Genomic DNA, 25,238 nt, shown 5'->3' on the forward strand with positions numbered 1-25,238 from the left:
TTACATTTATAACAGATACTTTATTTATAAAGAGTTGAGTCTAAAATAGAAGACCAGATTTTGATTGCAATTTTTAGGATGTGGTAAAATATATATATGTATAGTAAAAGGTGAAAAAATATACATCAAATATAGCCTAAAACCTTGATGATGATGTCCACATATGAAAATCTTTCATTATGTATGATTAAAACAAGAACATGATATATTTCATTAATAGCTACAAATTTCCAAAAATGAAAAATAATGAAACTGTAAGTGAAAGTTATGCGTTGTTCAGGATCAAAAATGTTTGATTAAAAACTTTGTCTTATTTTATGCTAAAATCTATTTATGTTTGATGTTAAGATGCAGTAGTTTAAAAGACACAAACAATAAAATGTTGTTTTTACAATGCTGAACTGCTTTTTATTTGCTATACACATAAGAAAATATGTATGAAATGAAAATAGAATGATAATGTAAGCTTCACTTTGACACACAACATATTTGATTCCATCATAGCCATTGTACACATGTACTGAAACCATTATCTCAACATAATTATTGGTCCTGTTACTTATGAGTTTATAATAAATGCAACATCTTTAATTTTTATCTATCTACTTTTTTTTTCTTTTTTTTAAAGACATTTCAGTAAAAAATTGAACACAGAATTTTATAGTACAGCTTCATTAAAATGATAAAGTTAAAGACACACATTAGAACATACATGAATCATAGACACTCATAGATAAACTATATTTTGTTAAATCTAGCAAACAAATTATAAACATTTTAGAATAGGTATCAAACAAAACCAAAGGTCAAGAAAAAATAATAACTACATGTGTATATTCTAAACTATTAAGGTAAGAGCCCTGTAACAGAATTGGGGGTTAACATAAACACTTCTGTTATTTCTCGAGATAATACCATTCAACCATCAAAACCTACATGTAATATACATAATAATCTGGTGCTCTTATACATGTTAGAAAACTATAGTAGTTATACATTCAGTGAAATGCAAAAATTCATCACTTTTCTTAGTGTACAGTTTCAAATAAGTAGCTTTTATTTTAATTTATTGTTACATCGTTTAAATGATGTAATAGTAATAAAATAGAAAATACATGGTTGATGTTGGGATGGAGAAGGTTTATTCGGTGAGCAAGAAAGTGCATCTTGGCGAGCTTTAGCGAGCAGGATAAACCTTCTCCATCCCGACATCAACCATGTATTTGATTTATCCTGCTTTTAATCATGTTTTAGAATAATTAAATGGTTTCATTCTTCTTTTTCCCCGATAAAATAGCATCTATATGTAAAGTAATTGTAAAAGTAAAAAAAAATGCATTTTATAGTCTAAGTTTCATGCTTACGCACGTTCACCGACTTTACAGCTATTACCCCTGGTCATCGGGCTACTGGTATCTATCTATCAATCTCCCTGGGGAGTCTTTTAACTCCGCTTAGTGCAGCCGACATTTTGGCGCAACGGAATTATACCACCCTCGCAGGTACCCATTTACACCTGGGTGAAGTGAAGCAATCGCAGGTAAATTTCTTGCTCAAGGAAATTAGCAGTGCCCCTGGTGGGGTTCGAACCCGGGACCTCTCGATCCCTAAGCGCGCGTCTTACCACTGGACTACTGCTCCTACTAAATATGTAGCTTTGTTTTGCTGCTAACCATGTGACGTCATCATATGACGTAATGACTGGAGATAGATTATAAAAATCTTACACTGGCTGCCGGTACAGACCGGAATATCTAGCTCGAGGGCAACTGTTCATGGCGGTAACAAAGCTCTGCCGAGTTTCCGCTAAACAGTTACCCGAGAGCTAGATATTCCCGTCTGCACCGACAGCCGGTGTTTGCTTCTTTTTTTGCATATTACATATCAATTATTTTCAGAACAGAAATTACGAAAACAGATATTCTCATAACGCACTTTTTTCTCATAGTAGCGTATGAACTTACAACTTCATTCATAACGGTTAAGTCACGTCATCCTTAGAACGCAATTCATTCATAAAAGGCGCGCGTCAATGACGTCACTTAAAGCACACGACTTGTCTTACATGGGGGGTGTAAGATAGAGTTTTCTAGCACCGGTGTAAACGGTAGATAATCCTGTTTGATATGCAAGAAAAGTTTATCCGGCAAGGCTTTATCCAGCTGATGATATAGACAGTAGCAGGATAAAATAGATTTTGTTATAAGCCATGGAAGTTGATCTAGTTTAAGCAACAATTATACTTTAGTTGCTGACTCACTAATGAATAAAACATGTCATCTTTATTTGTGAATATATTTTGGCAACTTTTATAAAGTTTCTTCATCTGAATACATCTCCAACAACACCTCGTGGCAAATATACTTTGTTATATCGTAAGATACCTACGGCAGAACCATTAACATTTATTATTTATATTGATTACATGTTATGTTATATGTAAATCAACTGTGGGTATCTGACGATGACTTTGTTAATTTATTGTCCTAGTTTCAGCTGTTTACCAATATACATGGCAATCAACATGGTGGTCATTGTAATATCATGTTAGTTAAAAGTAATGTCTGTAATAAACTTTTTTATAATATAAGGAACTAAGTTTACAGAATCTTATCTTTTACAACCTACAAACACTTAAAAAAATAAACAAGTATTTTAATGCTTCAATTTACTTCTGCATAATTATTAATAAAAAATCAAACAAAAAAATCAGTTAAAACAACTAAAAATGAGACAGATAGATCTACATAAGCACACATAAAAACAACCACATTTAAATCACTGCAGCTATAGTGAAACGTAATACCACATATGATAACATAGTTTTCTGCTGAATTTCAGAAGTTCATTATTTAACTCCTCTTATAAAAAAATAGCATAAGGAGTTCCAAATTAAAACATGTTCATCACACAAATTAAGCAGAGATAGGTACATGTATTAGCAAGTAGAAATTCAAATAGCTTGTGACATAAATATTTCCCCGTTTACTAAACATACACAAATAAATTTTATCAAATCAACACAATGGCACAAAGAAAAATATTTTATATTATCGTAAATTTTACTTTTAAGTTATGTTAAAGATCCGTTTTGCCAAAGTAATGCATCTTCTTCTTTAAAGCTTTTTATTTTTTAGTGGCTGGTGATAAACATGTAACATGCTCTAAAGGCTATAATAAAAGCACATGATTGCCCTTTCTAAATGACCATATTTTGTTGTTTCTGCAACACTGAGTCTTTAAAGAAAACAAACATAAAATGAAAATGAGTAAAAAAATCAATCAATATTTTCTAATGTACATGTTGTGTACAAACAAATATATGAGGAGTAGCCAGCCTTCTTGCAGTAATGGACCATGCGAACAGTACAGACCAAGATTTCAGCCAGCACATCTGTGCCATCAGATCAATGGATGGCACTGTTCGCTATTCAGTCAGTACTTTCCCCCTAAAAATGATAAATGGTTTTGTCCAGAATGAAACATGGACAAGCCCATTTAAGATATTTAGCACAGTCCGGGTTAAAACACTGTAAATATCAGGGTAAGATCACATATATAAAACAAACTTACATGTCAATCTACATAATAAATAAATACTAACTCAATCAACAAACAAATTAAAAGCACTCTTGTATATCAATGTTTTTTCTTGTAAGTTTAGTGTCGTGTTAAATAACAATCAGATAGCATACAATATACACATTCTAGAAAACAGTTTCAGCAGCCATGATAAATGTTGATACAAATGAACTTAAAGGTATATATGGAGGGTTGAACGCAAAACTGTTGTAAGTCCTTTATTTCATATAAGTAACTGCAGTTTTGCAGTCAATCATCAATATCAAACTTTATCCTGCTCCTGTTTGTTTTATATTTCATCACCTTGGTGCAGTAACGGGTTAACTCCTTATATAATATACATGTTGATAATTCAATGTTTAACAAATATTTTTCTATTTTGATTAACATGTTTAAGCATTTCCATGGAATATTTTGTCAGCTTAAACTTAAAAGTAACATAATTATACTTGCGTTATTTACAAATTCTGATAGATAGGTCATTACCTTGTTATACTTGTAAACAAAACATCTCACCTAACTTACTGTAATTAATAACACTTTACACCACATTAAATATTTGAAATGTATGACAATAAATTGTATGCATTCAATTTTCTGTTGAATAAAATATATGTTATATTATATAGTTTAATAGGAGTTACTGAGGCCCGCATGGAAGATCGGGAAACTGAATGTGTTAGCCTCATTAAATAAATAAAGTTGTTACTTACTTAACCTGTTACTGCATTAAGGTGACAAATTTTGTTTATAAAAAGAGAGGCCATCCATCTCTGTATCATGTAAGGCAGCACTTACTATTTCAACATCATATCTTCATGAAATCTATGTTGTTCCCAATGTTTAACAAGAATATAAAATATATGATGTATATAAAATCTTATATTATTATTATAACATCACATGATATGTGTGTGTAAAATGCAGCAAGTCAAGGGGTAATATATACACATGAGGGCTGTTCCAAAAGATTGAGAAATTTTGTCACAGATTATTTATTTACAAATATTTTACTTCAAATCTGGTCAAAGTCAGCATCATACATAAATTATGCACATGCCATGAAATACCTGCAGTTTACAAAAAAAATAGAAGAAAGAAACTGTCATAAATTAAACATAGACAAAATAATGTTGCAATGTCATTGCCGTGAAATATCATTTTACCAAGTTGTATTACTGTAAAATCACACTGTTTCTTTCTCTACCTATCAAGAATATTTAAGATGTGATGGCATCTTAAATGAATCTTAAATGTCAGCATCAATTTATGTCTACTAATGTTACCTCATTAACTTTAAATTTATCATTTATCAACATAATTCATTATAATTAAAAAAAATTACAAACATGTTGAATTTTACAAATTACATAATATTATAAGTATTACTTGAATTTGTTAGCTGTTTACATTATTATGATGAAATTCCACTAACTTTTTGAACAGCCCGCGTATAAATAGGAATGATAGGAATGATATAAATAAGGCACATCCAGCATATTTCATAACAATCATGGATCAACCTAGACAATGTTAAAGTTTACAACTATGTTTTTATATTGACACAAAATGGAGAAAATATCAATAAAGATATGCGAGACTGAGAAAAGCACTGCTTTTAACAAACAAATTCATAATAATCAAACAGAAGTGTAGAAAAACCAATGATAAACTTGAATATTTAAAACATCAAAACTATCCAGTACAAGTTTATAAAATAATTCTAAGTCCTCTCTAATAATCAAAGCACAGAAGGCGCTGAATTTGTTTGGGTCTCAGAATGTAAGAAAGGTACCGGTTGTGAGATTATATGTATAGTGCCACCAATGCTTTCCAGCGTTTTAATTGTAGTAAATTGGCTATAAGACTAATTGCAACACTGATATTCAATCCAATGTTTATTTGACTTATACAATTTGAAAAAAAAAATGAGTTGCCTTTACTGGGATTTGAACTCCAGACCTCTCGCTTCCTAAGCGCGCGCGACAACCCTTCAGCCATGGTGAATTTATATGAGAACGGCCTTAAGAAAACCATATTATTCGATCTAAATTATGGCTTGTAACGACTTAAACTGTTGTTTATCACAGATGTAAATAATCCTGGAGCTTACTATAAGCATGTATATTTATAAAGAATCAAAGGGCTGCAAGTTCTGTGGTATTTTCTGATCTTTGCAATCTGAATCGTACTGTATATCTGTATGTATTTTCCTGTTTAAGTTTATTTTTATGTATTATAATTCATTTTGCAAGGCACCAGAGTTTGATACATACGGAATTCTGCATAACTAGAGTTGGATCAAAAAATCATTTATGTTCATTTTTTACGACAGCCACACTTTATCCTTGCATATCATGGCTACTTCCTTAACAAAGACACTTAAAAAAGAATTAAAAAAAAAAAGTTTCCTCGACTGGGATTTGACCTCCAGACTTCTCATTCACTAAGCAAGCGCGTTACTCCTGTACCACGGAGAAGTTATACAAACAATGTCTGAATAACATCAAGTCATTCTAAATTTAGAACTTCCATTGCATTTCGGGTTTGTAATCCTTATTAATTTCGAGGTATTTTGTTCAGGATAAACCTGTTGTTTAAAATTGAAGTTAATAATTTAGCAATAATCTTCTCGCTCAAACAGTCCGACATGTAGAATCTATATATTCCACTACTTGGTTTGTGTAGTATTCGGTAATTGACATCCCTAAAAATAGTATTTTCATTGATAAAATCATATTTATCCGCGTAATTTGTGATTGTGCATTTATTGACAATTCTATAAGCCAACGCTATTTTTAAACTTTGAATGCGTTGTAATTTGTTGGATACTTGTAACAAAATAAAAATATTTCTTTCTTTTAAATCGCTAGTTTAAAGCTGTTTTGAGAACTACTTGTTGTTAGGTTTGTCGTAAACTTCTGTATCAGAGATTGAATGTCCGCTTTGTATTTACTTATTTTCGATCAGAAAATACAATAAAACAATATTAGAAATCTTCGACCATTTGGGAATTATTTTGCTTGAAAATTAATGTGCCTGTCTTTGACCATCTTTACGCAGTGATCTCCCCTGAATTTTTCGGCGTTAGTGTACATATAAAGGGAAGTAACCGCTTCAAAAAAGTGGACTACTTTCGGCATTTGCAATTAACAGCATTAGACTCTGAAATTTAGCTACCATTATTTGTTTGGTCTGACGACCCAAACAAATAAAAACCAACTACTCTATGTCACACAAAAGCCACTGCAAAAAAAAAACCCAACATAAACTGAAATAAACAATCTAAACACTTGCTCTATCAATTATACAAGTATACCTTAATTTTTTAAAACTATGTGACTTCAAGAAAAGGAAAGTCTTGACAAACACTTGAATTAAAATGCAAAAAATAAAATGCTGATGAAAATTAAGTTTTGAAAGTAAATAATAAGTAAAATACTGATAAACCATCATTGGTGAATAGAATTTAAGAAATTTCTACTTCCAAAACACTGGTTTCCTGAGGAATTGATGTAAAATGACATTAAATTCTACAAAATGCACTGTAACATAGCACCTAGAATTAAAAGCTCGACAATATAGGATCAGGATAATTAAAAACATGAGGTGAGATAAAACCTTGCACTGATTCTCTTATATAGCTAATATGAAACCTAAAAATAAAATTTAACAAAACGCTTTAAATGGAATTTAAACTTGTTGTTTTTTATTGAGAAATATTGTAATGGATATAATTGATTCAATGAAGTGATTAAGCTCCAGAAATCCATCTTAATATAATAAACACAGCATAAAACTGTATACTGTATACCCCCCTCCCCGAGGAATTTTCACATGACTAATACATAGAAAATATTGAATGAGTGTACAGTTCTGTAGTTTCAATACTGATTTTTTTAACACCACATTGTACAAGCATAATATTATATTATTCAATGAGTTCATCAATCTTATAATGAAGTTACATGAATATGATATTCTGTTTATCACATATCCAAGATAAAACCTGTTTACAGAAAAAAAATCACTTTTTCACTGATGAGCTTATAGTATAAGGCTAACATTTAGTGCATCTTTACGCTATGTTTGTATAACACAAAAGATGTCACATCAAAACTGTGTAATACCGTATAAACTAAGTCACAAAAGCAATAATAAATGTGATAAATATGCTTCTTTATATAAGATAATCATAATCATCATGAGAAAACCCTTGTACTTTCTGTCTAGTATCCATTCCCAATTCTCATTTAATCAACTGAAAATTCTTGAAACTACATGTGTACAAATAGTACATATCCACATAAAAGAACCTAGACCATGTGTTATATATAAATGCTGTTATAATGGAATTGTGTATATAGAAATATGATTCTGGTATAACTAGACTTCTACAGGTTCTGTTGCATCAGTGATATGAAATGGGAATCCATCACCATCTTGTATATTATTGTCAACAGCTTCTTCATCCTCCTCCTCTCCATGTGCACTAGTACTGAAAATTTCAAAAATAATATGAGCCGCGTCATGACAAAACCAACATAGTGCCTTTGCGACCAGCATGGATCCAGACCAGCCTGCTCCTCCGCGCAGTCTGATCAGGATCCATGCTGTTTGCTATCAGTTTCTCTTCTTGTAATAGGGTTGGTAACGAACAGCATGGATCCATATCAGACGGCACGGATGCATGGATCCATGCTGGTCGCAAATGCACTATGTTGGTTTTGTTGTGACGCGGCTCATTAATGTTACTGGAATACTAAACATAGACCCAAGGGTAATTTAGACTCATAGGTAATTTATTTTCAGATAAATAATAAGCAGCAGCATTGTCTAGAATCTAATTAGCCTAAATTTAAACCCCAAAAACATACTGTACAAGAAAGAATATTGTTTAAGGTGATGTCCCTTGAACGAAATGGCATTTGTTCTATAGCCACATAAATCTTTTTAGCTTCATTACCCATAAGTAAATAGATAGCATCAAAACAAATCTTCTGTTATCCACCATTCTCATAGCCAGCTAAGAATGTATTTCAGGTCAGATAAATGGACAGAAGGACAGACATGGTAATAACTATATGCTCTTCCTTCAATAAGCATAAAAAAATCAGCTTTGTTAAAATATTTTCTGAATTCTGTCACAAGAATATGTCTAGCATTTGATTGGCTAAATTTAAATTCAAGTCTGACCAGTAACTTCATCTGAGATCATAATATACATTTTGGCCTGACTGACCTATCTGAGTATTGTTGAGCCTTTTATAACGTATTTTTTAAGACACCTATATAATTGCCTAAAATGCTATTTTCTTAACACATGAAGGCTGTTTGTTATCTAAATATAATAAATTTTCAAATGTGGTCAGTTAATAAATATTTAAATATATGACCCATGTATGTATGACATATATATCTCTTGATAACAACAACAAGAGCCCTTGAGGGCTTATTTTAAATACCTGAGTATGTGAGAAAGGAGACACTGATTGTCAATTAAGCAATTTTTGACCAGGTTTATAATAATATAAAATTGTTTAAGAAATTCAGGATAGTGGAGTACTAATAACAACAAAGTATGAACATTGGATGTTCCCAAAAGTTCACTTTTGAGTGTTAGGAACAAATGAAGGTTAGTAATTATTTATAAAATAACACCTTATAACTCCTTTTATTTCTTAAGGGGAAAGTTACAGGCAGAAAAAGAAAAGGTAGTTTTTCTTTCTTGTATAATATAAGAATATAAAAAGGTAGAGTACAGCCTTCAGGATAAAGTTATATTCCATATGAATTAATGTACCATCACTGCATGCAAACAGTCTTCTATATATATTGAGTGTTTCATACAATGGTTATGTATATAGAAGGTTAATCAACAAAGGTCTGTAAATATAATATAATGCCTTCAAACTGATAGTTTTTCATGCTGTTCCATATATGACATACCATATAAGTAAATACTTTAACTTCTGTTTTTACACTTTCTGCAACGTAGTTATAAATAAAATACTAGTGAAGTGACAGCATTTTGGATTTACAAAAGCTGCCTCCCAATATATTGCCCTTGGTCCCTAACAAGTGGTTTCTGGTTCAAAATAAGATAATATTAAATAAGTTGATGTATTAAATATATAAATAGTTTTCAAAGTTCATCAATTTTAAATTTCTTAAACACATATATATATATATATAATTATTAAGGCACATCTTCAATCAAAATTCAGTATCAGATTCGGCCAAATCTGTGACCAAGACTAGGGTTATACGATCATATTTTGACTTGACTAAGTGACCTTACTAGACATAAGAAAACTCAGTGTTTTGATTAGGAATATTTCTAACCAACATTCAAATTATTAAACCAAGTTGAGGCTTTACTCTTTTTTTTATTAGCAAAATTAATACAGTATTCGTCATATAGGCAGTAATTTCCTGGTTACTATATCAATATTTAACTATCTCTATTTCAGCAGTTAGTTTCCAATTTTTCCCATATAGATCAGTTAATGGAAATAGACATAAAGTCATTACCCTATATGTCACATAAAGATGAGTCTTATCCTGGAATTAAACTTACACATTTCACACCCAGGCTCTTAAAAGCATCAGAGACATAATTATAACAGTTATGGTAACTTCAAAATATGAATAAAGTATGATTATAATCAGCTCATCCATATCATTTTCATATCACCACTTTAGACTACAATTACTTTATGATCTGGAGAAATAAAGCTGATATAAGACTTAGTTTTAGCTTTCATACATTATTTATCACATAATCATATGTCGCCAGTTTTCCGTGTAATATAACAGTTCCAAATTTCTTCATATTAAACATGTGTAACATAACACTGGCAACCAGGACATACAAAACATGAATACAAGTTTGTTTTCAATAATTTCAATACATTTTGTGATGTGAATCACTCATTCATTGTCATATTAAATTTCACTTGTCTCAGACAAAAAATTTATTTTATACTTATAAATAAAATATTGATGAAATAATGCGTATTTTCATTTTCTGTATTTCCACCATAAAATATATATTTTTCACTGCAGTGTAACATATTTTCCATATTTTCACTGGTGTAAAGCGGACTTCTTTCTTCTAGATTCAGCCAAGAATTTTAATGTCAAAAAAGAGAACAATGTCTCTATAGAATGTATAATAAACAGAAAATTCAAGTTTTTTCTTTAAATATTACAGGATATATTTTCAACTTGTGTTATGAAAATTATTATATTACACTCGTGGCTTCCGCCACCCATGAAATATCTATTTTCACACAACTCAATGAAAATAAATCCTATAATTATAGAAAAAAACTTGAATATCCCTTATAATATATATGGCACTTCATGTAAGATAGTGTATAAATATATATATGATATATAAAGCAATACATACTTGGAGGAGGATGAGGCTTGAGAGGAAAAGGATTGATTACGAGGGACACCACCTGCAAATGTTGAGAACACTGGCGGATTACTTCTATCACTGTAAGAACAAACTGGAGCGTAAATCTCTGGCTGACTTCCCTTCTTCACACTCTGCTGACGTGGAGTCGGATCATAAAATCTCCCATTAGCAAAATATCCCATCGTCAAATCTGATCCAGAACAATTCAAAGTTGAATAGCTATCACTAACTTTCTTTAAATCCCATGGTATTTCATACTGTCGTTTTAAGTTTTCTTTTGACGTTGATTTGAGCGTGTTATTCTGAGATACAGATACATGATTGGGTTGCGAGTTGTTGGAGTTGTCCATATCAACAGGGACTGGAACGCTACTATAATAGCTTGTGTTTGATAAATTAGACATATTAAGCTGTGAGTTGCGCTTATTGAGGGTAGCATAGGGATTGGGTTTCTTTATAACAGGGGTGGCGTAAGGATTGCTATAGGATTTCGGTGGGACGTCAATGTAAGAAATTCTGTTTACTGGATTAGTCTCCAAGGAATCCTCTGCCTGAAATGTAAACAAATTAACATGTTAACTATAAAATAAATCAGAAAATTTCGCCAACGATGAATTACAGTCAACCCGGCCCCAAGTTGATCCGGCCCCAAGTCAACCCGGCCTCAAAATTGGTCAACCCGGTCCCGAAATTGGTCAATCCGGCCCCACAATATTTTTATTTGGTCAATGCGGCCCAAAAATTGGTCAGTGCGGCCCCAAAATCGGTCATTCCGGCCCTAAAATATATATTTTCAAAGCAAACTATTCAGGTCATTTTGTTGTATGATGGAATAAAAATGATATATTATTAATTGAAGATTATTAACTATAGAACAATAGTAAAAAACATGAACTGGCATAAAAGTGTCGGTAAATTTCATTTGAATGTTTTTATTGAATATAATTAATATTTGTTTCGTTTTTCATTAACTTATTTTCAAAGCATATTTACTGTGTAAAAAAGTATTGGAATATTACTAAATGTTTGAAAAATTGAAAGTGTTTTGTGTTTAATCACTTTATGTCATTATGACTGATAACTGTATTGATTGTGGATATATTGTGCGTGACATAGTGGATATATTGTGCGTGACAGACAGGAGGCAGAGACCTGCGATTCCTGTGATAGATGGTAGCATCTCTATAATCAATCTTACTTAAAAACTGTTAATGGAAACATTTTAGTGTGCTTTTGTCATTAGTTTTTTCTTAATACTTCTATCGTAGAAAGGTTAATGTTGAAGACAGACGTCAACTTATTTTCGCGACGGTAAAAACAATAAACTATGCATGTGTTGCTTGTTTGTTAATATTGCTAGTTTTTATATAAAATAAATAATAAAAGATATCACCGTTAAACTTTTGTTGTTGTTTTTGTTGTTAATTTTTATTTTATTTCTTGATAAGTGTTTATATTTTAAAGCAAAATAAATAATAAAAAAAAATGGGGCCGGGTTGACCAGAAATAATATTATTTGGGGCCGGGTTGACCAATTTGGGGCCGGGCTGACTTGGGGCCGGGTTGACTTGGGGCCGGGTTGACTTGTACCGCCAACCATTAATTTTCTCTATGTGAATTAAAGATTTTCAATCAGTATAGAACAAACATTAATTTTAGTCTGTCAGGCACATCAAACAAAACATTGAGTTGGCCCAATTTTGTACTAACAGCTGCTTAATATAAAGTTTATTGTACTGAAATCATTAAAACTGTTGCAAATTTAAAGCAGTGACAATCAATTGAACAAATGAGCCGCGTCACGACAAAACCAACATAATGGGTTTGCGACCAGCATGGATCCAGACCAGCCTGCACATCCGCGCAGTCTGATCAGGATCCATGCTGTTCGCTATCAGTTTCTCTACTTGTAAAAGACTTGGTAAGCAAACAGGATGGATCCTGATCAGACTGCGCGGATGCGCAGGCTGGTCTGGATCCATGCTGGTCGCAAACCCATTATGTTGGTTTTGTCATGACGTGGCTCAAAAAATGCAGATAAAGGGTAACTGAAGTATAACTTACAGGTTCAACATCTAACTGTTTATCTTCTATCATCTGATGTGCCCACTCCATCAGCCCTAAGGCATCTGACGGTATACTAGCCCCAGGGTCCTTCTTATGTACCAATACCAGAACCCTACACAGTTGATGTATTACACCTCTGGTTAAAAATAAAGTTAACATAAATAAAATATTTCAAAATGCATATATAAATAAATTGGAATACATCAAATCGCCACTTCACTTATAAAAGTTATTCATCATATACCACAAGTTCTTTGTATCACATTGTAATATATACAGTTTTTCATGGGATACAGCTTTTATTTGTTTAACATATAATATTTTGTCTCAACAAAAGATACTTTTGTTTGTGTGGCTTTCGAGTAGCCACTGAATGTCTGATGTCATCTTTTTACATACATCTTTTTTCCTCTCTTAATTAAATGAAAACACCAAAGCTTCTGTTTTGTTTATCCATATTAGCTATACTTCTGATTTTTTAAAATATTATGCTGATAATATAATAAAACAATTATTGACTAATGATCCATTGAATATGATGTTATTTATATTCACTGGTAAAAGGTCATACTGACCCTGGCTATTGTCTCGGTTAAAATCACATTCAATGGCTCACTACCCAATAATTGTATAATAAAATAGGAGCTGTCTGTAAGTACTTGCCTGGAAGTGGGGGATGATGGTCACTAATAAATATACAGAGTTTCAAAGCAACACCTCAAAGGGTATAGGAAATGAGTGGAGTGGTACAAAAAACTTAACTAGAGAGTAGAAAAGGGGTATAATCTTTTCATTACACTTGACAGAGTTATGTTCACTTGTCTAAAAGTAGCAATGATGGTGACTTACAGGTACACAAAGGAATAAATGGGGTGGTGCAAAAAACTAAAGTGTGATGCAGAAGGCTTTCACCAACGCCCGTGTGAGTAGGATAGCTCTCTCTTTTATATAAATATAAAAGTCAAGGTAAAAATTTAACTTTCCTACAGAGGTATGCAGCAAGTACCACATCTATAGCTTAAACAATTAAGATAAATATGGTCAAATTATAACTGTCTGTAGCCAGACAAACACAATAAAATCAATAATAAAAGTTCTATGAAAGCATAATTTACTCAAAATCCATAAAATATTTTCTTTACTTACTTATATGTAGAAACTCTGGGATCTGAGTTATCCATTGCTCTGAGTTTGTGGCGTATTTCATTGAGCATAGTAAGTAAAGTTTGAGCATGAGGTCGTAACCTTTCTAACTCCCGCAAGTAAACATCTCTATCTATCACATTGTGTACCAGAGATGCTTCATTGTCAACATCTGTTTAATGTATCAAAATATCTGATCATGTATCATAGAGAAAATATTCTTACACAATCTTTTATTTCATGAGAAATGCATCAGAAAAATCTTGCCTTGGCTTGGATGAAAAACAAGAGCTGTCGGTAGGACAGCAACGCTCGACTATTCTTAGTGCTTGATAGTAAAAAAAAATGCTTGATACAATTACCTCCTCCTGTTTACAGGTTGGGGTAATGATGGTGAACAAGTGTGCAAAGTTTCAAAGCCATATGTCAATGGACTTTGAAAATATTTGAACTATTACAAAAACTTTAACGTAAATTCTAAGTCGAAAAAGGGCCATAATTCTGTCAAAATGCTTGATACAGTTACCTCCTCCTGTTTACAGGTCGGGGTCATGATGGTGAACAAGTGTGCAAAGTTTCAAAGCCATATGTCAATGGACTTTGAAAATATTTGAACTATTACAAAAACTTTAACGTAAATTCTAAGTCGAAAAAGGGGCATAATTCTGTCAAAATTCTTGATACAGTTACCTCCTCCTGTCTACAGGTTGGGGTCATGATGGTGAACAAGTGTGCAAAGTTTCAAAGCCATATGTCAATGGACTTTGAAAATATTTGAAATATTACAAAAACTTTAACGTAAATTCTAAGTCGAAAAAGGGGCATAATTCTGTCAAAATGCTTGATACAGTTACCTCCTCCTGTTTACAGGTCGGGGTCATGATGGTGAACAAGTGTGCCAAGTTTCAAAGCCATATGTCAATGGACTTTGAAAATATTTGAACTATTACAAAAACTTTAACATATGTGGTTACGCCGACGCGGACACCAACGCCGACGCCGACGCTTGGGTGACTACAATAGCTCTACTTATTCTTATCGAATAGTCGAGCTAAAAAGGTGACTATAAGCTTATGATTTTGTTTGTTTGTTTGTTTCATTTTACGCCTTTTCCCAACAGTATTTCAGTCATATTGGCGGGTAGTTTCCTAACCATTGTTCCTGGAATGTTACACCAGTACTAGACTACCTTCCTCCGCGCTAAACTTCCAAAGCATCTCCTGGGGATAAGCTTATGAAGTAACAATATTAGATTAATGAGCCAAAAAATATGCAGGAAAAGTGTGTACTGAAGCATAACACACCATCTTTTCTGATGAGGGAATCAGTTATTTGCAAGTCAGAAACCATTCCAGTTTTTATCAGACAGTAACAATGTTCTAAACCACTCAGCCAGTGATGTACATAATGCTATCTATCTCTCTCACTAAGCTAAATGATTTATTTCCTGACACAGGTGTCAAGGTAGCACTTATAAATTTAAAGATATGTGTGCACTCATCAGTTACAATATATGATGGATGTAATGTATAAAATACAATGTGTAATTAAAAAAACAAACATTTCATCCTTAAATCACATAGGATTAACTTACTGACTTTGTCTAATTTAAACATGGATTACGGAGAGAAAGAAATTGATAGAACGAAAAAGCTAGATAAAGGTTTTTTATTATCTAGAAGATAATCAGATTACAGTAATGCTCAAACAGACATAATTTACTAAATTTTACATATATAAGAACCAAACTTAATGCAGTTATGCAGTTTCTATTTTCTACATATTTCATATATAATATTCATCCTTACATAAAACACTTCAGTAAATCAATAAACCAAAGTAAACAGTAAATGTTTGCAATTTACAGAACAAAATAGTTCCACATCTTTATAATGTTACTACTCACCAAAGCCCTGATTATCGTACATGGGGACTTTTTTCACATTTCCAGCCTGCATGTTACCCACGGCATAATTTGTCCGATTTAGATTTACTTTCCTTCTGCAACACAATACACATCTTAAACAATTCATCATTGTGTCATATTACAGCTTTCTTTTACAATAATATGTTTTGTTACCAGGATAATTATATGTTCTAATTTATAAACATTATGATACTTATTCATCTGTAATGTATCACAACAACAAAAACTTTTTTTTGTGTGGATGACTTCAAAGAGCAATCATTTTGGAAAGTCTTTATTTTGACATTAATAAAATACTAATGTTATTTATCTGTTAATTCATGATTTACAGTTTATTCAAAGGTCAAGAGATATAACTCTTCAGAATTCTCATTTTGAATTGTTGCTTGTATATTATCCGGAATCACTATTATAGACGTGATTATGAAGAACAGAATAATCCATTGTTAAAATTTCAAATTTAAACTTAAATCAGCACTGAGATAAAAATTAAGACAAAATATTTCAGACTGTAACCATGTTAATACACCAGAAATATGTCCAATTAACATGGTCACTGTTTAACATTGTACATGTATAATACACATTAAAGTTTCATGAGCTAAGAACTATATTTACATCAATATATAAAGCAATATATCTGTCAAACAATTATCATCCAATCAATATAAACTCATAAATAATTCTCTAATGTGACCTCTACATTGCCTGTAAACAACTGGTAGATTTAACGGTAAATGACAAGATCAGGCCCCTGGCATCTAAATGTTATACCTTACACTTTATAACAGTATTATACATAATATGTACCTACAACTACATTATACTGTCTGATTATTATTTTAATGTGTGCATGATTATAGGTGTATAAACATTATCTTCACTAGATAATTACATATCTCCATTTTAATCTCATACAATTAAATCAGTACAGGTAAATAAATTATGTTTAATTCTTTGCCTTCAAGCACTGACAGAAGTAGATGGTGACATAAATTTGTTTTTTCCCACATTATACATCTAGAGTTTTAATCCATCTCAAATAGGGAACAAATTGATTTTATATTAGTATAATTATGTTATAAACAATAAGCTGACAAATATACATCTACTGTTTCACACCTCAAAGGAGTATCCTGAGCAGGGTCCATACACCACAAATGAAAGTTTAAAGTAAACCTGGGAGAAATATATTTCTTCCAGATAAGGAGGGTATGAAGTACTAAATCAAGATTAAGAGTACTAAACTTCAGTGCTGTACAAGATAAAATATTAACAAAAAATAAAATGCTTGGAACTAGGGGAGATAAGCAAATGCTTGTTTGAATATTTCACTAGGAAGCAGGGTTGCAACTTGTTCTGAAGTCTATTCAACATGTTTGTCTATGGTATTAAAACAAATATTTGAAAAAGTTGAATCTAATTTATGGTTGATGAAGGCAAGGGGATGCATATGATGGGATAACCTAGATGGGACTTGGGTATTAAGGGAGAGTATTTGTAAGGACCAAGTTAGTTTGACAGACAGCATTAAATCAAAGTTTAATTTACTTATGCATAAGGTATATGGCAAAACATGAATTTCAATGACAAATATTATGTTACATTTTCAACTTGTTACAAACTGCTTCATGATCAAACATTAAAAGTAGGAAATAAATTTTAGAATACATGTACAAAAATATTTTAAAATATATGCTTGAATAATATATTTACAGATTCATGAAGTTAAACTACAACAAACAGTTTTGTAACAACTAACCTTGTTTTTCTGTAGTAGATACATAGAATTATCAGTACAATAATACACAGTAACAGGGCAGCTGACACCCCAGCTATTATACCTATAACCACATCAGTGCTTAAACCATCATCATCATCATCTGAAATTATAGTACACATTAACATCATTACATCATACCTATATCTGTTATACTTGTTTTATGGGGTAAAAAAACTTAAACCAGCAAAAAGATAGCAGGAGAGAAACTTGTACCATATGATAATATGTATATATTATCAGTTATAAAGATTTTTGACAGTTTAGGTGAGGGTTATATTGCAAACAATCATTTATATATATGACCATATAACCTGTCAGGAATATCTATAACAAATTTATAATACTGCAAATATTTATAACAAATTTATAATAATGTAAACTTTCCTTTTTTAGAGAATAAGTAAGATTTCTTCATAAACTGACAGCAGCTGTGTATATAAAACTATATAAACATCACGATTGTCCGATGAAAAGTGACATTACAAATGTGCAGTATTATAAAATGTCATATAATACATTTTTGTGTCACCTCTACGGAGTAGTGGCGACATATAGGGATCACTTCTCCGTCTGTCTGTCTGTCCGTCCGGCTGTCTGTCCCTCCATCTGTCCGTCCGTCACAAAACTTGTCCGGACTACTCCTAATAAACTACTGGTGCAATTTCATCCAAACTTTACAGGAATGATCAGTACCAAGTCTAGTTGTGCATATTGTCAGCATTTTCCGGTTCAATGATTTTTATCAGAGTTATGGCCCTTTAATAATTTTTATTTTTAAAGTTTGTCCAGACTACTTCTCTTATACCACTAATGCAATTTCAATGAAACTTTACAGGATTGATCTGTAGCTCAAGTCCTTGCGCATATTGCAAGGGTTTTCCGGTTGAATGATTTTTGGCCGAGTTATGGCCCTTTGATAAAAAGTTGTTTTTTTCTGTGTGTTGCCAGATACACAAAAGCTTGTCCGGACTACTCCTCATGAACTACTGGTGCAATCTCATCCAAACTTTACAGGAATGATCAGTACTAAGTCTAGTTGTGCATATTGTCAGCATTTTCCAGTTCAATGATTTTTGTCAGAGTAATGGCCCTTTAATAATTTTTATTTTTAAAGTTTGTCCGGACTACTTCTCTTATACCACTAATGCAATTTCAATGAAACTTTACAGGATTGATCTGTAGCTCAAGTCCTTGCGCATATTGCACGGGTTTTCCGGTTGAATGATTTTTGGCCGAGTTATGGCCCTTTGATAAAAAGTTGTTTTTTTCTGTGTGTTGCCAGATACACAAAAGCTTGTCCGGACTACTCCTCATGAACTACTGGTGCAATTTCATCCAAACTTTACAGGAATGATCAGTACTAAGTCTAGTTGTGCATATTGTCAGCATTTTCCAGTTCAATGATTTTTGTCAGAGTTATGGCCCTTTAATAATTTTTATTTTTAAAGTTTGTCCGGACTACTTCTCTTATACCACTAATGCAATTTCAATGAAACTTTACAGGATTGATCTGTAGCTCAAGTCCTTGCGCATATTGCACGGGTTTTCCGGTTGAATGATTTTTGGCCGAGTTATGGCCCTTTGATAAAAAGTTGTTTTTTTTTCTGTGTGTTGCCAGATACACAAAAGCTTGTCCGGACTACTTTTCATAAACTACTGGTGCAATTTTATCCAAACTTTACAGGAATGATCAGTACCAAGTCTAGTTGTGCACTGTCCGTCTGTCACAAAACTTGTCCCAACATGAAATTGGCCATCATGAGGCGACACATGTGATCACTGATCGCTCTTGTTATCTAATCAACTTCGAAACAGACAAAATAAGGTTTATAAAAACTCTCAATATATATAAATAACTTAAACATAAATGATTTAATTTCAGAATGTGAAGTGTTCATTAATTAAATCATGACCTGATTATGTATCATTCTATTTGTTCAATATTGACATATTTCACTCTAATCATATAAACTCTCAAACAATCACATAGGAATTACGGGTATTGTGCAGGATTGTGATTCTGGTGGTTTACTTTGAATATTACAAAAAAGCACATCAAAAAAACTATATACACAGGCACCCTGTTATACCATGGACATTATAAAGCTATGACCTCATTATAACCCTCATGATTCTTAGCTCCACCAAAAAATCATATCCTAGGCCAATCTTAAAAAAATATACATGTTTATGTCAAACAGGCAGTCTCCCATATTGGGCATAATAATCAGGGTGCCAGTGCAAACTGTGAGTTAATTAAATCATAATTCATGTTGTCATTGCTAACATCAAATGTGGACCATGCAACATTACTCCTTCAAGAAGACTCAAGATCTGAAAAGAGCCACAAAACTATCATAATATAGCCAGTATACTTCCTTATATGAAAGGAGGCAACAACTCTAGGAGTCCAACTGCTCCTAAAATGATTATGAATGTAACTAGCCTTGAAGCTGAAGTGCCTAAAATTAATTAATGCTACCATTGCAGCCAAACTGGTCCTAAAATGATACAATGTAACAACCTTTGAAGCTGAACTGCCTAAAATTAAAGAATGCTAAAACCCTTACAGCCAAACTGGTTATATAAATGAAAGAATGAAACAACCCTAGCAGCCAAACTGGTTCTTTATATGACAGAACGGAACTTATCTATATAGGAGTAGAATTTCTTGAAAAAAAATGTATTTACTGATATGATATCTGGAATGGTTGACATAAAAAAACTAGAAGATTATCATGGTTTATAGGGTAATAAAAATAAACACATACCCATTTTTATAGTTGTACAACCCTGAATATCTGATTAAAAAGACACTCTTTATACTATGGATAGAAAACTTACATTTATGCATGTATTGACATTTACACATGTATTGTTAAATCTTCATATAATTGGATCGTTTTATGGAAATTTTAAAGACTTACAAATATAAAAGGATACTTCCTCAAATCCTTTAACTGTTTTTTATCAGTAAGTTGTCATTTTAAAAGTATAAACAACACAGTATAATACATAAAAAAATTGATGTCTAGCCTGCAAATTATTGTAAGTAAAAGATAAAAGAAATGTACAGAACCGCATCAGTATTTTGAATTTACAGAAAGTTAAAATCATAACTTTCAATCTTTATACAACAAGTATATATGAATTTTAGCCAAAACAAGCAGCTGTGTGGGGTTACTGACATCATAGTGTTGAACACGGACTTATTTGAAGTTGTTTCCCTTGTATACTTAATAGTAATTTAACTTTTTAGTAATGTATATATACAATGATCAACATATTCTGATCTGTAAAAGATCAAGGTTAATATATTGTACAAAAATATATTTAAATTAAAGGGATTTTTTTTAAGTTACCAATATTTGAAGACTTTATAAAATATGAATTAATATATTAAACAATACATAATGTTTTTGCTCCATAACGAATTGTATATTGCTTTCCTGTCTTGATTTTTTATTAGAGTGCGCTGAAATTATTGAGTTTATTTTACGGGACACATTTACCTGGTATACAGATAGGTCCATTATCATTGTCATCAAATGTTGTATGAGAAAGACATTCTGTCAAACATCGACCTCTTCCCTCCGCTAAATAGTGTACACATTTTAAACACAATGTGGCTGTTTCACATTCCAAACAATCTGTTATATTACAAGAGTCTGAAAAAATTTATAAAATAACCTTTACATTTCATAAACAAAATACCAATTTATCATAATGTTTTATTACATGATGCATACCTCGCATGCCAAACTTTGCTGTGTTGGTTTGAATTCTGGCAAATATTTTGAAGTACATGTCTTTGGGACTGACTTTAAGCAGGTACATACATGTGGTAACAAAGAGAAGGTCTGTGCAAATAGTGCAAGAGACTCTCATTATTCAACAATAAATTCCAGACAAATTGACCAAAACAATTATGATTTACTTTAGCAACAAGTTAAAACAGATGGAAAGATTTCAGTTAATTTTGTAAAGAAAGTAATTTAGTGCAAATTATATTTCTTAAAGTATTTTTTATTTTACTAACTATTTTATTAAACAATGTTTATTCACATCATTTATCATCAAATATTTAACATTATGACTACAGCATACCATTATGTTTTACAGTATACATTAGAATCTCTCAAGGACATTTTTGTTTCATCACATTCTCACCCTCCAATATAACCTTCTCACATATGTTGCTTAAAAAATTGTTTATATATACAATACAAAAATATTCAAGGAATTTACCTTGTTGACAATCTCTGCCATTTCCATGAAAGCTGTAATTTTTTGGGCATGTACAATTTTCATTTACACAGTCAGACTTGAATCCTATACAGTCACAATTACAGTCTGAAATAAAACATATTACAATGTAATCTATATTAACATCCAATCATTGCTTTTTAAATATACCATGTGACAATCCAATATTTTCCCATATTGGATGCTGTAGCATTTTATTTCAGTGCCTTTGGCCTTTTCAAATAATTTAACATCAGTGATTAGAAGTCATTAACAACAAAAGTATCCACATGTACACAGCTTTATAAATCATGTTACAGTCGGTATGTAGCTAGTCCAATATGATTTCTCCAGCTATTTACTTGTTCAAATATGTTCCCATATTGTACAGAACCTATAAATACATCATAGTTATACATACTGTTCTAAAACTTACAATCTAAATTCTGTAAATTAAAGCTCATTTTACAAATCACATGGGCCATATTACTTAGCCTTAAAACCCATATATCTAAACTTTAAATGAAAATGACATCAAAACAAGATATTAAAGAGATGTCTCTCACATACATTTGTATCACAGGATATTTTTTCAGATAAAACATGACAGGAAATGCGTTTTACAATCAGGGATGTTATAAATACGAATTGAAGTTAGACTATTTACATTGAAACATAAATATATGATATATAAAAAAACACACAGATAAAATTAATAATGGTTCTAAGTTTCTAACAAATGGTCTCAATTATAAACAACTAAAAATAGAAGAAATTGGTGTGACTATTTCACTTTGGAGATCTAAATATAAAATATACAATTTAAAATGATTCTATCATTTATTTCCACATGTTATCATTTGCATGATTTAATTATAATAAGCTAATATTTATAAAGTTATTTAATTTTAATGGGCATATTGCCTTCTTAATTATCACAAAACTAAGCACCTTATCTCTAACAAAACAATGTTATAATTGACAATGCATGTAAAATGATTCTTATCTATTAAAAAATTACTTACCTATATGTATTATAAATAAGTTGACAAAAAACAATGCAACAAGAAAGTTAGCCAGAGTTCCCATCTTCTGAACTAATCATCCTATAACTTGCATATCCTGAAATTATTGAAGATTTTATTAGTTATTAATTGAAAGTCTATGAAATACTATTGATATAGTTACATGGTATTAACTATTTCATGTAGAAAGTAACTGAACCCTGCATAAAGACTGCAAATTAAATTAAACAGCATGTTTTCTTTGATCATCAATTAATTTAATCAAAACTACAATACATGTATATAATGTTGTACTTAAAACGTGTAGTCAAATCAATTTCCTTTGTTATAATTAAATATGTGCTAGTTGACATAGTAAAAATATGTAAAAACTGTAAAACCCCTCTATTAAGTCCACCAACATTACTGCAACAAGGTGGTCTTAATTGCTGTGGGAGGTCACATTAGTAGTTATCTATTATTTTCAAGGCATCTGTATTTTATGACCACAGTCTATTTTGGTTATTTTGTGTGAACATTGTTCAAACAATATGTATTATAACATTCAAAATTTGAAGGTCATATTCCAATCATAACAGTTTTAAGTTATTCAACCCCTTTATGGATTCTGCTTTTTCTCTATTTTAACACCTTTTTCATACCGAAGCAAGAGTATTTATGCAGATACATGTAACAGCAACCTTGTGGTCTTAATAGGACTGGTGCTGACTCAGTGATTTAAGTGGTTTCAACTTTTTTAATTAAGTTTAACATCACACTTGTTAAACATAGTATGTAGAGGTCTTAATTATAGCAATTTTCCAGCATTACTGGTGGAGGAAGACCTCAGGTGCACTTCTGTGTATTATTTCAGGCACAAGTGCCATGGACATCTGATTTATAAGAACCACGACATTCCATCAGGTTGCTGGATAGCTTCCTTACATGAAAGAATCCAAATTCCCTGACAGGATTGGAACCAACAGCAGTGAGGGGCAAATAATTTGAAGTCAATAACCTCAACCTATCAGCCAATGATGCAACAGTGGTGCACTGGTCTTACTAGTGAATGCATGCACCAGTCGTGACAATAGTGGGGAACAATATAAAACTGGGACTGAAACTGTGGTCTTAATTGTGGATCATGTTACCAGAGGTGAATGCTCCAGTGGTGACAATAGTGGGGAACAATATAAAACTGGGACTGAAACTGTGGTCTTAATTGTGGATCATGTTACCAGAGGTGAATGCTCCAGTGGTGACAATAGTGGGGAACAATATAAAACTGGGACTGAAACTGTGGTCTTAATTGTGGATCATAATTATTGTCACCAATGATTATGAAAAACAAAATTTCTGGTATTTTAAAAAATGGGCTTAATAACCAGATGGTTTTAATGAGGGTTTCAACAGTACTTTATTCAAAGGCTGAGAACTAAACAGCATACAGATTATAATTTATAGACTGTGTCATAATTTGCTATAGATACAATTTGTGACATTGCAATTCTTATTTCTATAAACAATTCATTTGACAGTGATTTATCATTGACTAGTTCAGAACTTAAATTTCACACATTTATGAATTATATATGAAACCCCTACAAATGTAAAGCTTGATTTCCACAGAAACACAGAAAGATGAACATGTCTCACCTGGAAAGTTAATTAGTCCACAGGTAAAATTACTGGTGGTCTATCCATAAAACAAAGAAAGACATCATTTTTTTGTCTTATCCAGCAAAACTCTGTTTAAAACTTACCGACACATAAAACATTGCCACTGTCATTTCACACCCACATATTTAACAATTTTTCAAGTATACACACCCTGCTTTTTTGTTTTTGTTGACTTTCCAAAATACTGCTCCGCTGTTCCAACATGTGTATTGTCTGCAAATTATTGACATTAGTAATGCTTATGCCAGTAGATATAAAATAAATCGTTAACATATGTATTTAATTATTTGTGTTTAACACTTTAAATCATAATTAGTATTATTGGTTGGGATTCAATTTCTGTTTTCACAGACTTGTGCTATTACCCATTCCTCCCTT

The 25,238-nt window shown here is 31.7% G+C and overlaps 1 protein-coding gene across 5 annotated transcripts; it reads right to left on the reverse strand.

The window, feature by feature from the left end:
• Positions 1 to 25,235, reverse strand: LOC132739328 (uncharacterized). 5 transcript variants are annotated; one of them, XM_060727022.1, is made up of 11 exons: positions 25,011 to 25,234; positions 23,202 to 23,298; positions 22,180 to 22,284; positions 21,444 to 21,599; positions 20,703 to 20,732; positions 17,911 to 18,031; positions 16,128 to 16,222; positions 14,225 to 14,393; positions 13,076 to 13,214; positions 11,000 to 11,562; positions 1 to 8,080 (listed from the first exon to the last, which is right to left on the reverse strand). In XM_060727022.1, the coding sequence occupies exons 2-11, from the start codon at positions 23,263 to 23,265 to the stop codon at positions 7,969 to 7,971; spliced, it is 1,554 nt and encodes a 517-aa protein (XP_060583005.1). In that variant the 5' UTR covers positions 23,266 to 23,298; positions 25,011 to 25,234; the 3' UTR covers positions 1 to 7,968. The 5 variants fall into 5 exon arrangements, with proteins under 5 accessions (XP_060583005.1, XP_060583006.1, XP_060583007.1 ...); XM_060727023.1 differs by having other exon boundaries at positions 24,944 to 25,234; XM_060727024.1 differs by having other exon boundaries at positions 24,837 to 25,105.
• Between the last annotated feature and the right edge of the window lie 3 nt (positions 25,236 to 25,238).

This window comes from Ruditapes philippinarum, unplaced genomic scaffold, assembly GCF_026571515.1.
Source record: "Ruditapes philippinarum isolate M1 unplaced genomic scaffold, ASM2657151v2 ctg157_1_1_1_1, whole genome shotgun sequence".
Classification (NCBI taxonomy): Eukaryota; Metazoa; Mollusca; class Bivalvia; order Venerida; family Veneridae; genus Ruditapes; species Ruditapes philippinarum.

Excerpts from the sequence above, each read along its gene's own strand:
- LOC132739328 (XM_060727022.1), bottom strand. The coding sequence starts at position 23,265 with ATGGGAACTCTGGCTAACTTTCTTGTTGCATTGTTTTTTGTCAACTTA. Across the intron at positions 21,600-22,179 it reads TGGCAGAGATTGTCAACAAG|ACTCTTGTAATATAACAGAT; the intron begins GTAAATTCCTTG and ends AAATTTTTTCAG. Across the intron at positions 16,223-17,910 it reads ATCTACTACAGAAAAACAAG|AAGGAAAGTAAATCTAAATC; the intron begins GTTAGTTGTTAC and ends ATTGTGTTGCAG.